This window comes from Argentina silus (assembly GCF_951799395.1).
Source record: "Argentina silus genome assembly, chromosome: 12".
Lineage (NCBI taxonomy): Eukaryota > Metazoa > Chordata > Actinopteri > Argentiniformes > Argentinidae > Argentina > Argentina silus.
The window spans coordinates 21,922,513-21,935,908 of NC_139666.1; the positions used below are offsets into that span (position 1 = coordinate 21,922,513).

Below are 13,396 nucleotides of genomic sequence, written 5' to 3' on the forward strand. Positions count from 1 at the left end.
AATCAGGTCACACCACCTTACATAAGCTCTGAACGGTTAACGGTTAAGTAAAATAAAAAAGAAATTACATTTCTGTGACTTCTCCTTTTCACTGGGTCTGCGCGACGCCCACACACCAGCCAGGCTGTATCTGAAACACCTACACGCTCGGCACACCACGACCTCAGCAAACACCCGCCCGCACACGGGGCTGTTACACAACACTAATAACATAGCTACAGAGAGAAGCCACACAGTGTCGTGAACCTGATCAGCCCAGCGACGACAAGCCTCCTAGACCACAGCGGTCTTGTCAGGAGGCTCGTCTCGCTGGGCTGGTCTGTGACATGTTCTTGTTTCTGTGTAACAACGGAGGTCAGAGCAATGATTCAATGATCACATTTCTGCAGGTATGAAAGTGAGGATAATCTGAATTTCAGGCGAAGCATTTTGATGGAAATGTTATATCCACACGAACACAAATTCAAACACACACACACACACACACACACACACACACACACACACACACACACACACACACACACCAATAATTCAGTCAGTCAGAAAGATGCTGAAGAGACAGAACACTCTTTAAATTACTTTTAGAGTTTATTCAAATAAAAGAGACCTTCAGGAGAATACAGGGGTTGCTGCCGCACAGAGAGGACATAGGTTAGAGTAGCATGGCCGACACACTGGAGAAAAACATGTCACCTTACTGACTGACATCCAAGCCTGCAGGGAACCTCACTACAACGTCACTACAACGTTATCACAACGTTATAACACAACGCTGCCACAACGTTAGGGCAGAGTTGTGTGATTATCAGGAGAAATGGAACATCGCATGTGTTTATTATGTGTTGTCGTGTGAGTTGTTGATTATTTGTAATGGGAGAACATAATGTTCAATACAAAACGAGCTAAAAAAGCGGAAAAACTGAAACAAAAAGATGCGATTCAAACATAAACATCATGATGCACATTAGTGTAACAAAATTGCTTCTGTAAACGTTTTCTTCACCTAAGGTGAGCGTTATTATATTAGACACTCGAGTACATTAACTTACAGAAACAACGGAAACTATATTGTTCAGCATCTTAACTAAGTCTAAAACTTAAAGAATACACAATGCTTCAAGTGAGATTAAAAATAAAATAAAAAAAAAACATACTTCCAACATAGTGGTTTCATTTAATAACAATGTTTACACTTTCAACATTGCCAGCTCTTGGCACCTTTTTTTTTTGTCTACAAAAGTGAAGTCAGCAAGCGACTAGCTTTTCAGATTGCAAAGAAAATAATTGTCTGTTTTTTTTTTTTCCATTAATAAGAATATCAATATTGAATCATAATCTGAATAAAAGTCACTGTTTTCCCTCAGAAAGGCCTTGATGCATCGAGACGGACTGACTGGGGCAGTACTAGGGGGTTATTGAACACATAGAGACCTCCAACAGACAACACAGCATTGGGGTCCACTTTTTAAACAGGTTTTCCATATACAAGAAAAGTTGGCTCGTGAAAACAACTCTGTTTAGCAGTACCCTTTTGACAGCTCTACACACTGAAGGCCTATCTATACATGACTGGTGGGGTCTGAGACCCAACGGAGATCATCGTTGACCCACACTGGGGTATGGCAAAAAGAAGGGTCATAGTCGAGGGCAGACTTTGACGAGCCTTTATTTCACCCTTAGAGTGAAGTAGTTGTAATCCATCACCTTTAAAACACAGTCGCTGTGTTCCCAGGGAAACCCAGGTCAAATCCTCTTCAGGAGATGGGCTCTGTTGTTGTTGTTGTTGTTGTTGTTGTTGTTGCTGTTGTTGTTGTTGTTGTTGTTGTTGTTTCCAGGCTCATAGAAGGCTGTTTCATATACTGGAGATGAAGGGGCCTCCCGGGGATATTGCAGTTTATTGTCAAGTTTTTTCACATATCTGTACAGACTTCCTCAATGGCGGAAAAAAACAAAACAATTCCTGCCCAAAGTGGGATTGCGTCTTCACTCTGTTCAGAGTCGCGGTGAGGGATGGATCACCCATACTTGGTGTCCAGGAACACAGTCTGCAGTTTATTCTACAGGAAAAACATTGTTTTGTGTTGTACCTCTGTGCTGCCTCCCATTGAGAAGATGAAACAAGCAGGGCCAGCTGTGACCTACAGAGACCCAGAAGTCTGGTTCGGACCAGAGACATACTGGGCTCAGATCTTAGCCCAAATAATCTGATTTATAGTTAAACACTAAAGTCTCTGAGCCCTGTTGGTCATGTCTTTGAGGCTGCTGTGAGACTACAAACCCCACAAGCCTGGTCTGGCAACATGTAGTCTTACTCAGTCAGACTCATAGCAACGCTGTGCAAGAGTCTGGCTGGTGAGGCTAGGCATCCTCTCAGTGCGGTGCTCTCTCCAGCTCTGCTGGTCTTTTAAAACACTGAGTTTGTGAAGAGACAGTCACAACTGATAAACGTCTGAGAAACGAAACGGTACAGACTTGGAGAGGAAAAACATCTACATCTTTCTTTACTTTACAGGCTCCCTCGTTTTTCGTGTTATAACTTGAAATTGAACATTGAAATCGATCACTGGTGATGAGGAACAACAACATCAAGAGGAAGTCTCATGCCTCGGACCACCATAGCAGGGGAGGCTGGTGGGGGTAGAAATCGGAGGACGGGCTCATTGTAATGCATGGGATGGAATGAGGAATGGTGTCAAACACGTGATTGAGATACTGTTCCTCATTCCAATCCATGCATCGTGTTTGATACCGTTCCTCATTCCATTCCATGCATTACAATGAGCCTATCCTCCGACTTCTACCTCCACCAGCCTCCCCTGCACCACACTGTACATATTCAGTACTTCCGACATTCATGACACTTTCATTGCATTCATAAAAAAAGATACAAATGGAAAAACAAAAAGCTGAAATATATATATATATATATATATATATATATATATATATATATATATATATATATATATATATATAACATAAAGACCCATCAACCGTTCTTCTCCAATCCACTGACTCTACCCCTCCTCTCCTGCCTCTTGGCCCATCGACAACACATACATCCTACCAACCCCTACTTCCTCTCCTCCTTGTTCTGTCTATTATATCAGTTCTATTCATCTGTCTATTCACAGCAGGACTATAGATACTGTCCCTCGCTGACCGTCCCAGCCGGAGATTTCTGATGTTTGACCCAGAGAGCAGCAGACATGACCACTGACACTAACCATGAGATTAAATGAACTTTTATTATACATAGATATCGTATGTTGGATCCTGACCCACACCACGCCCTCCCTCCCTCCCTCCCTCCCTTCTCTGTGGGGTGTGGGTTGTAGGAGTATAAAGCAAGCAGACTGTGGACTAAGTGTGTATGTATACTCTTTAAAAACAAGGTAAAAGACATGGTCAACTTCACATAGTTACATGTACACTTTTTTAGGGAATAATAATAATAATTATAATAATAATAATAATTCAAAAAATACTATTCTGAAGTCCATCTGGTTAAAAACCTCTCTCTTTGATCCCTCTTAATTAACATCTGTCTTGACACACACACACACCTGTTCTAAAAGACACACACCTGGCCTACACACCTGTTAACGAACACCTGTTGGTTCTGTCCAGGTACTACCAGACTTACGGTAAAACTCCTAGACCCCTCCCACTCACTGTCATCATGACAGCACCGAGCCTAGAATCATTGGCTCCCTGGCTCCCTTATCCCCGCCCCCTCACTGACCGACAGTTTCAACCTCCTGTCTGCTGTCAGCAGTCATTGGACCCAACAGAAATACATTTACATACACTACTGTAGCATTAATACTGTAGGCTCTGCCCCCTGCCCCCCCTCCCTCGGGCGTGAAAAGGGGGGCAGGGGGAAGGGGGGGGGGGGTGCAAAGAGTAGTAGTAGCTAGTCGCCATGAGCCTGCAGCACAGTTCAAAGACAAGGAATATCAACGGAGGTCACGCGTCGTCATGGCGGCGACACCCGTTGCGTCGTGGTCGCGTCGCGTTCACAATCGGATGATGAGCACCAAGATCGGGGAAGGGCAACAAACTGCTCCCCCTGGCTTTTTCACATTTTCTTTTTTTTCCCTCTCTCTCTCTCTCTCTTCTTTTTTTTTCATCAATTAATTAAATTTTTGTACAATTCTCATATCTGGCCTGGCTTCACCACAAGGCGTGGTGTGGTGTGTGTCTGACCCCCCCTCCCCCCCAGTATAGCTGGAGCAGACCAGGAGTAAACCAGGAGTAAACCAGGAGTAATGCGGGTGGAGGCCAGTATAGCAGGAGGCTCCGGGGGTGAAGCAGTTGTAGTCGGAGGTGATTGGCGTTTTTGTCCGTTGGCGTCGCTGAAAAAACGTTTGAAGGCGATTGGTTCCGGTGTGGCGAGGGGGGCGTGGCCTCTACCAGCTGAGCAGGTTGGTGCGTCCCAGGGTCATGAAGTACACCTGGCTGGATCCTCCGGACCGCACCGATGCAAAGAACACCTGGGGGAGGGGGGAGGGGGGAGAATCAGACACAGTCATGATCCACTCACACTAACCCACTCTGATCCACTGACACTAACCCACTCTGATCCACTCACACTAACCCACTCTGACCCACTCACACTAACCCACTCTGATCCACTCACACTAACCCACTCTGATCCACTGACACTAACCCACTCTGATCCACTCACACTAACCCACTCTGATCCACTGACACTAACCCACTCTGACCCACTCACACTAACCCACTCTGATCCACTCACACTAACTCACCCACACTAACCCACTCTGATCCACTCACACTAACCCACTCTGACCCACTCACACTAACCCACTCTGACCCACACTAACCCACTCACACTAACCCACTCTGACCCACTCACACTAACCCACTCTGACCCACACTAACCCACTCTGTCCCACACTAACCCACTCTGACCCACTCACACTAACCCACTCTGATCCACTCACACTAACTCACCCACACTAACCCACTCTGATCCACTCACACTAACCCACTCTGACCCACACTAACCCACTCACACTAACCCACCCACACTAACCCACTCTGACCCACTCACACTAACCCACTCTGACCCACACTAACCCACTCTGTCCCACACTAACCCACTCTGACCCACTCACACTAACCGGTTCTAATTCCAAGAAATAGTTAGCATTCTCGGACGACACTTCATACAAACCCCCAAAGGTAATATCATTGTGACAGTCACACACGTGACTGATTCCTGTGTCTTTCCTCACTATGTAAAGCCCTGGAGGACAGGTTGGTAGTCAGTCTGACAGTATAAACAGTAAAAGGGTCTAATTCCAAGAAATTTTATATTTCCTGACTATGTACCACTTCATATCAACAACCTCAAGTAAACTGTCCACACATCTTTCCCATAAGTAGGTATGCTTACATCCGTCTGAGAAAGCCCTAGAGACTGGGGGAACCACGCCGGGAACAGCGACGCTAGCTAAACCATGCTAGCCAGCTACTTCCCCCACTGCTAGCAAGCTTCTGCTTTGTGCTAACCATCCTCAACGAGCCAAAAAAAAGATCTGAAACTAGCTTTGATGTCCACTTTAGCTTAATTGCTGCCTGTCTAAAAATACCCCTGTGTCTTAATGGGCTAGGAGCACTATTGTTGGCAGGCAGATCGATGGACGTGATGAATGGGGTCCTGCAGAGCTGCGACACGATATGAGCCGTTTGTCACTGACTAACAGGAGGCGGAGCTCTGAGAGGCCCAGAGTTAGTTTAGCCTATACAGCATATAGGCAAGCTGTGTGTGTGTGTGTGTGTGTGTGTGTGTGTGAGTGTGTGTATGGGTGGAGGTGTGTGTGTACTGAATGTGTATGTGCAAGCTGTGTGTGTGTGTGTGTGAGTGTGTGTATGGGTGGAGGTGTGTGTGTACTGTATGTGTATGTGCGTGCATGTATGCGTGTAGGTATGCGTGTAGCTGTGTATGTATGTGTGCAGGTATGCGTGCAGGTGTGTGTGCTTGCGCATCTAGGTGTGTGTGTCTCACCTTGTCGTTCCTCTCACACAGGAACTTGAGTCTCTGAGCCCTCTTGTGCATGAAGACTCCGTCCAGGTGTCCAGTCTCTACTGAGCGGATCTCTATGGCCTTCTCCCCCCAGCCCATGATCTGGTTGGACCGGATGTAGGCTGGGGAGAGGGAGGAGTAACTCACTTAACATGTCTTATTCAAATTCATGATGTACAGGATCTAAGTGCGCAGACTATGAATCCTTATGAGCTGTGTGTGTGTGTGTGTGTGTGTGTGTGTGTGTGTGTGTCTCTCTGTATACGCCTGTATGTGTGTGTGTGTGTCTGTCTACGCCCTGTGTGTGTGTGTGTGTGTGTGTGTGTGTGTGTGTCTGTCTGTCTGTCTGTCTGTCTGTCTGTCTACAACCTGTGTGTGTGTATGTATGCTATGTGTCATAGTCCTTACCCACTGAGGTGGGCATCTCCCCCCACTGAAGGACCACGTCTTTGGTGATGCGTCCGTAAGTGTTGACATAGACCCCCTCATCCTCGTAACACACCAGCAGCTCTATGCCGTCTGTGTTGGGCAGGATGATGATGGCATGGGACTGGATACTGTTTGTGATCTGAGGGGGGGGAGAGAGAGAGAGAGATTAACATCAGGGGAGGAGAAAATAACTGTAGATCTATATATGATCATTACTAGATCAATTCACCTTTCATTTAGTCTTAATTCATTCAACATTTTGGTACACTGTGTTGAATTGGGTGGCAGGCAGCGGGGATGCGTGAGTGTGCTTCAAATGAGTATGCTTCAAATGAGTATGCTTCAAATGAGTGTGCTTCAAATGAGTGTGCTTCTTACGTGCGTGGGCAGGTAGATGTCGTAGACCGCTCCTGAGTCCACGTCGACGGCATGGAAGCCTGAGCAGGAGCCATAGATGACCTTCAACCTTTGACCCTCCTCCACCGTCAGGTCAACCAGCAGGGGCTTGTGGACCAGGTCACCAAACGACTAGGAGAGGGGGAGGGGGGGGAGAGCGAGAGAGAGAAGAGAGAGAAGAGAGAGAAGAGAGAGAAGAGAGAGAGAGAGAAGAGTTGAGCAGAGGTTAAGGTATGTGAGTCACATAATCACCAACAGTACAAAGCAGAATAAGGTTGAATGATGACATCACTGCCATGAGCATGGTGGTCCCAGCTCTCCCTTCAGACTCACCTTGAAGGCCATGAACTTGTGGTAGGGCTTGGGTGCCCAGGCATACACCTCCACTGAGTTCTTCAGGGCCAGAACCAAGAATTTGATCCTCTCGTATTTCACTGGGAAGGATATAACAGGGACACGTGAGGAGAGCAGTATCATAACAGAAAATAGCAGGGCCAACAGAATAGAATATAATCTAATAGGATAGGATAGGATAGGATACAGTCGGATAAAGATAGAATAGAATAGAATATGATAGGATAGAATTGGATATAATATAATAGAATAGAATAGAATAGAATAGAATAGAATAGAATAGAATAGAATAGAATAGGATATAATATAATATGATGGGATAGGACAGGACAGGACAGGATATAATATAATAGAATATGATAGGATAGAATTGGATATAATAGAATAGAATAGAATAGAATAGAATAGAATAGAATAGGATAGGGTAGGAAGGACAGGACAGGACAGGACAGGACAGGACAGGACAGGATATAATATAATAGGATAGGATATAATTGAAATTAGAGATGTTATTGTGTGTAAATGTTCCTTTAGCTTCATAGTAGACCGAAGCATCTACATACAACAGTCCTTCCTAAAGACCTCTTCACCCCCACTACCCCCCCTGTACTAACCCTAATCCCAACCCTTGAGACCTCTTCACCCCCACTTCCCCCATGTACAAATTCTCTCCTGTTAATAAATAATTATTTTAAAAAAAATAATTACGACTGCCAATGGCCCCTGGTGTGAGCATTGATTACTTTGTCTTATGATGACTGTTGGATAGATGATTCACTTACTTAAACAAATGTATTTGTTGTAAGTCGCTTTGGATAAAGGCGTCTGCTAAATGCTATAAATGTAAATGTAAATGTACATAACTCTTAATGAAGTTCCAACCATATTGTTTTGGCCCAGATACTATTGTTAGTATGAAATGATATTCTGCCCAGATACACAGCATTATCATTAGCTGACCTACATCATCATTATTAGACGACTGACACAAATGCTTTGGCTCTGAGTCAGAGACGTGACTGGCAGAACTGGGACGTGGCATTTAGTGGGCATTGTGATGATTCTTTCGTGGTGCGCACATTTTGAAACAATTTCTAAACATGTACTTTCCAAAGAGAGTTATGAATTTCTAGTTTAAAAACATTCCTGTGAGAAACACCATGTCTATAACACGCAGATAGGAAGTGCCTGACAGCTCTGACTAGTAGGCGGGGTTTCCAGGTATCCAGGGTGACGGAGCGTGATGGACAGAACATTCTGCTATCCTCTCTTCCTGGAGGTTGTTGTAAACTTTATTACAAAACTGGGGACTTTTTGTTTCACAGTGAGAATGGAACGTACCAACTTTGTAGTGCACGGTCCACTCCAGTGAGAATGGAACGTATCAACTTTGTAGTGCACGGTACACTCCAGTGAGAATGGAACGCACCAACTTTGTAGTGCACGGCCCCCTCTAGTGAGAATGGGACATACCAACTTTGTAGTGCACGGCCCCCTCCAGATCCCCTACAGTGGTCCATCCCTGCTTCTTCTCCACCTCGGGGTCATTGTGAAGGATCTTGTTCCGCAGCCAGGACAGGTAGTACACACGCAGCTTGTTCTTCTTGCCTGGAGGTCAGGGGGGGAAAGGTCAAAGGTCTGGACAGGTAGTACATACCTCTTACACAACCTCATAGCTTTCTTTTCATTATGGCACAAAGACGATATGTTCTATTCTACAGCGTGTTGCAACCAGGGGAGGCTGGTGGAGGTAGAAATCAGAGGACGGGCTCAGTTTCTACCTCCACCAGCCTCACTTATAGGTTGCAACAGAATGGAAGTTTGAGACTCTGAATGTAGGTCAAACTGAAAGATAAACAGCAGGCCAATGGCCAGTCATACTCAAACCGTATACATGAAGAGATCACATTCCACTGATAAAGGCTTGGCATACAAAACAGCTGTGTGTCACTCTGTACTGGATGACGACACGTCGAAACATAAACATGATAAAAGAGCGTATGTAGGATCTGTTTTCTGTGGCACAAAGAAAGTGGTTACTGAAAACCAACATTGCAATATTTGCACAATATTTCCATGATGTATGGGCATTATGCATACGCGTGTGTGTGTGTGTGTGTGTGTGTGTGTGTGTGTGTGTGTGTGTGTGTGTCGGTGCTTCCATCATGGAAAGCTTTACCGTGTGTCAGTGGACATATTTTACATAATATGACGTCCCCACTCACTGAATTGCAGTTTACCCAACTTCCTCTCTGGTCGAACGACTTGTTGTGACATCAATGACACACTGCCTGACGACAGACAGACAGACGGACAGACCAGTGTGTGTGTGTGTGTGTGTGTGTGTGTGTGTGTGTGTGTGTGTGTGTGTGTGTGTGTGTGTGTCTGTTAGCATGCGTGTTGGTGTTAAGTGAATGTGACCACAGGAAAGGGGGAAGTAGAAACACACACACACACACACACACACACACACACATGCACACGCACACACACGTACACACACTCACACACTCTCAGTCTGAGCATGCATAACTCCAATCTGAGAGTGAACTAGCTTCTCAAACTGGAACAGAGAAGTGAAAATAAGCACATGCTATGGTCTGTACAAAATGTATACACTGAAGAATACTATAGGAAACTGTATTTTCTGATATGGCTGTGTTTGTGTGTGTGTGTGTGTGTGTGTGTGTGTGTGTGTGTGTGTGGGTGTGTGTGTATGTGAATTCCTATGTATGTGTATGGAAGTGTGTTTGTGTGTCTATGCACGTGTGTGTGTGTGTGTACCTGATATAGTGACCAGGACGTTGAGTCCCTCCAGTACGTCCATCTGTAAGAAGCGTCTCCGGCTGATGAGGGGGTAGACCTTCCCCTGACCGCTCCGGTCCAGTAGCATCAGACCACTCTCTGTCCCCACCAGCAGGTTCACTCCTGGGGGGTCGGAGGGGAGGGGGAGGGGGAGGGGGGGAGACATGGAGGATGTCAAACACATACCCAGACACACAGCCATAGATAAACTTGTATCACACATTGAGTTTTACATCGGGTTTAACATTGAGTTTCTACATCTCGTTTGCTGCCACCTGGAGGATGAGACTGATAACACGGATATTATGACATTTCACATTCAAGCGGGCAGCAAGAACCCTGTATAGCCACCGGAACAACCAGAATCAGGAATAGCCTCACCCCAGAGCGCGGCACACAGGATCTCAGAGTTGAACCTCTTCTTGTACTTGCGGATCTCTGGGGTGTCGCTCTGTGGGCGTGTGTTAACAGGGTTCACGTTGACCACAGAGCCCTTACGAGATGCGTCCGCCCTCAGGGCCTCCGCCAACCTGGCATCGTTACCATAACCTGGAGGGGCAGAGGTCAGAGGTCAGCTAGGGGTCATATTAACAGACATATGGTTGGGAGGGGTGTTTGGCTGTTTAGCCCAAAAAGTTGGACAAAAGTTCCCTTTAAAGGAACTGCTTGTTTATCCAAATTATTTGTATTGCCATATTTATTATATTTATATTTTATTATAAAAAATAAATAAAAAATATATAAATTTATAAAAATTATTATTATTTGGAAATGTAAGTTGATTTGGATAAGATTCTTGAATTAAGAGAAGACAATTATGACATTGTGTAGAAAGAGACGGACCTTGTCATGACATTCTACAATCTTATACCAACCAGGTTGATTTATATGATTGAAGATAGAGAGGACCAATTTGATAGTCCAGAGTAGACTGGTTGTCCAATCAGTGGGCTGCAAACTCAGTGGGAGGGACTTACCCATGTTGTTGAGGGCGCTGCCCTGGGATGGAGAGACCTGGAGGAGGCGTGGATCGATGAAGGGAGTGAAGGAGGAGGAGGACTTGTGTTTCTGCATGGTGTTGCTGGCAGACTGGCTCTAGAGAGGCAGAGGTTATAGAACAACACAGTCAGACACATACACTGGACTTTACCACAGAACTGGGCCTAATCCCAAAATGCCCCCTAGGCCCTACACCCTATAGAACAACAATGAAAAGGAGACATAGGCCTCATGTCATTGATTTACCTGCTCAGCTCATGCTGAGCAAGACTACACAATTGACAGTGAAACTACATAACCCAACATTCAGCACATATTTCAAAAACTACAAAACAAAAATATATATATACACACACACACACACACATATATATATATATATACATATATACAAACACAACATCTTAATAAGAAACTGAGGCAAATGAAAGGAGCATGCAGACATAGTAGGTATTTCAGTGTAGGGAAAAAAAACACAAAAGATAGGAAAATTGATGAGGCAAAAAACAAGAGGTACTGGATATGGTGGCGGGGGGAAAAAATATGGAATGTTCAGGAAATAATAAAAATGGAGGCACAACCTGAATCTTGAGGAATGTCTATCCTCCGTGGGGAAATACTTTGCCAGTGTTTATATCCTGAGGTAGACTACATTGCGGTCACATATTTTATGTGAAAATATTCTCTGGGGAACGATTTTAAAGCCATAATCTGAAAATGGCTAACCATTGTAAAGATAATGGGTCTGGGGGGGGGGGGGGGTCTGGGAACAGCAGCGAGGAGTCCCCAAGGACATGTTAGCCAGCAGCGCAGCCCTAATATAGCTTCATACATGAGAAATGATGTCAAAAGGGAAAAAAATACACTCCATTCTACTTAAACTTAAGAAAAAGGTCTTGAGAAAAAAAAGGTTTATAAAATAGTTCACTTTAACTGTGGGAGATACCCTCAATGAACTCTATCAGGCTGTGATGCTTTGTCCTCTTTCTTTAAAAAAAATGCACTTTAGAAGCAAAAAGTGACCACCACCTCCACCTACCTCTACTAAAAAGCTGCCATCATTGAGCAGAGAGAGGAAGAGAGAGACAAGAGCAGAGGTGGCCAGAGAGAGAGACCACCACCAGAGGCAACCAGAAGAGGGCGCTCTAACCAACCAACACCCAAGCCCAGGGCTCTTTAGAAGTGGAAGTTGACTAGAGATATAGTTCCCATATGCGATGGGGATCAGACCAGTGGCGGTAAACACCGGAGGACGAGCTCTTTGTAATGCATGGAACGGAATGTTTGATGCCATTCCTCATTCCATTCATTACAATGAGCCTGTCCTCCAATGTCTACCTCCAGCAGCCTCCCCTGGATGAGACGTACCTCCAGGAGCATGCTGAGCGTGTCCAGGACCAGGGGACTCTGGGGGGACATGGAGGACATGGAGGACATGGAGGTGGGGCTGGCCAGGCTGGAGGAGGAGGGGGAGGAGGTGGTGGAGGAGGAGGGGGTCGAGTGCTGGCTCTGTTGGATCAGATCAGGGAGGAGGTGGATGCGGCCCGCAAAGCCGTTCCTCTCCTGGTGGAGGAGGTGGTGAGACCCAGGGTGGCCAGGGGGGTACCCGGGGTGGCCGAGCCCAGAGATGGGGCTCAGGCCTGGGATCAGGAGAGCTGGCCCATGCCCGTGGCTGGGGCTAAACCCTATAGCAGGGCCTTGGCCATGGCTGGGGCTGGGGGTGAAGCCTGTGACAGGGCCTTGCCCGGGGCTGGGGACTGGGTGCTTTTTGATGCTGTCACCACCTGAGCTCTGGATGGAAGTAAGAACATGGGCACACTGTGGGTCTGGGGGCGTGGTCTTCTTCAGGTGGAGGAGGAGGGACGCTATTGGCTAGTGCTAAGGGGGGACGCTATTGGCTAGTGTTGAGGAGGGACGCTATTGGCTAGTGTGAGAAGGAACGCTATCGGTCAGTGCTAAGGAGGGACGCTATTGGCTATCGTGAGGAGGAACGTTATTGGCTAGTGTTGAGGAAGGACGCTATTGGTTAACGTTAAAGGAGAGAACTAGTGGACCGAGGCTAGTCTACTTCTAAGGCTATTAGCCTTGAGGAGATACAAGCTGTTGTGGGGTTAAATCACAAGAACTTGTCAATAACAGACCCTACAATCATAACAATGAGCAAAATCAAGGGGTTTGAAAATCATATTTCCTGAAATCACTGTGGTGTCAGGGCTGTCTTAATATTAAGACAGGGCTGTCTTAATATTTCTAAGGGAGATATTTTATGATTTCAATTCTACTGCTGGTCTACCACAGTAGACTGGAGCAGGGGCTAGGCTAACGGCTAGCCTCGTGAACTACATGTGAAGTAAA

The 13,396-nt window shown here is 45.8% G+C and overlaps 2 protein-coding genes across 4 annotated transcripts in view; one reads left to right on the forward strand and one right to left on the reverse strand.

Annotated features, from left to right (window-relative positions):
• Positions 1–13,396, forward strand: part of arhgap20 (Rho GTPase activating protein 20) — a 243,720-nt gene that overhangs the window by 162,848 nt on the left and 67,476 nt on the right. The gene's annotated exons all lie outside the window — the stretch shown is intronic.
• LOC310813272 (mitogen-activated protein kinase kinase kinase kinase 4-like) overlaps positions 2,995–13,396 on the reverse strand; it is a 65,924-nt gene continuing 55,522 nt past the window's right edge. For all 3 annotated transcript variants that reach the window (XM_083682138.1, XM_083682139.1, XM_083682137.1), the window contains 10 exons: positions 12,410–12,832; positions 11,020–11,137; positions 10,424–10,591; positions 10,022–10,165; positions 8,711–8,845; positions 7,217–7,317; positions 6,866–7,015; positions 6,467–6,626; positions 6,041–6,180; positions 2,995–4,499 (listed from right to left, as the gene is read on the reverse strand). In XM_083682138.1, coding sequence (XP_083538264.1) covers positions 4,416–4,499; positions 6,041–6,180; positions 6,467–6,626; positions 6,866–7,015; positions 7,217–7,317; positions 8,711–8,845; positions 10,022–10,165; positions 10,424–10,591; positions 11,020–11,137; positions 12,410–12,832 — 1,623 coding nt within the window. In that variant the 3' untranslated portion in view covers positions 2,995–4,415. The remainder of the gene's footprint in view (positions 4,500–6,040; positions 6,181–6,466; positions 6,627–6,865; positions 7,016–7,216; positions 7,318–8,710; positions 8,846–10,021; positions 10,166–10,423; positions 10,592–11,019; positions 11,138–12,409; positions 12,833–13,396) is intronic.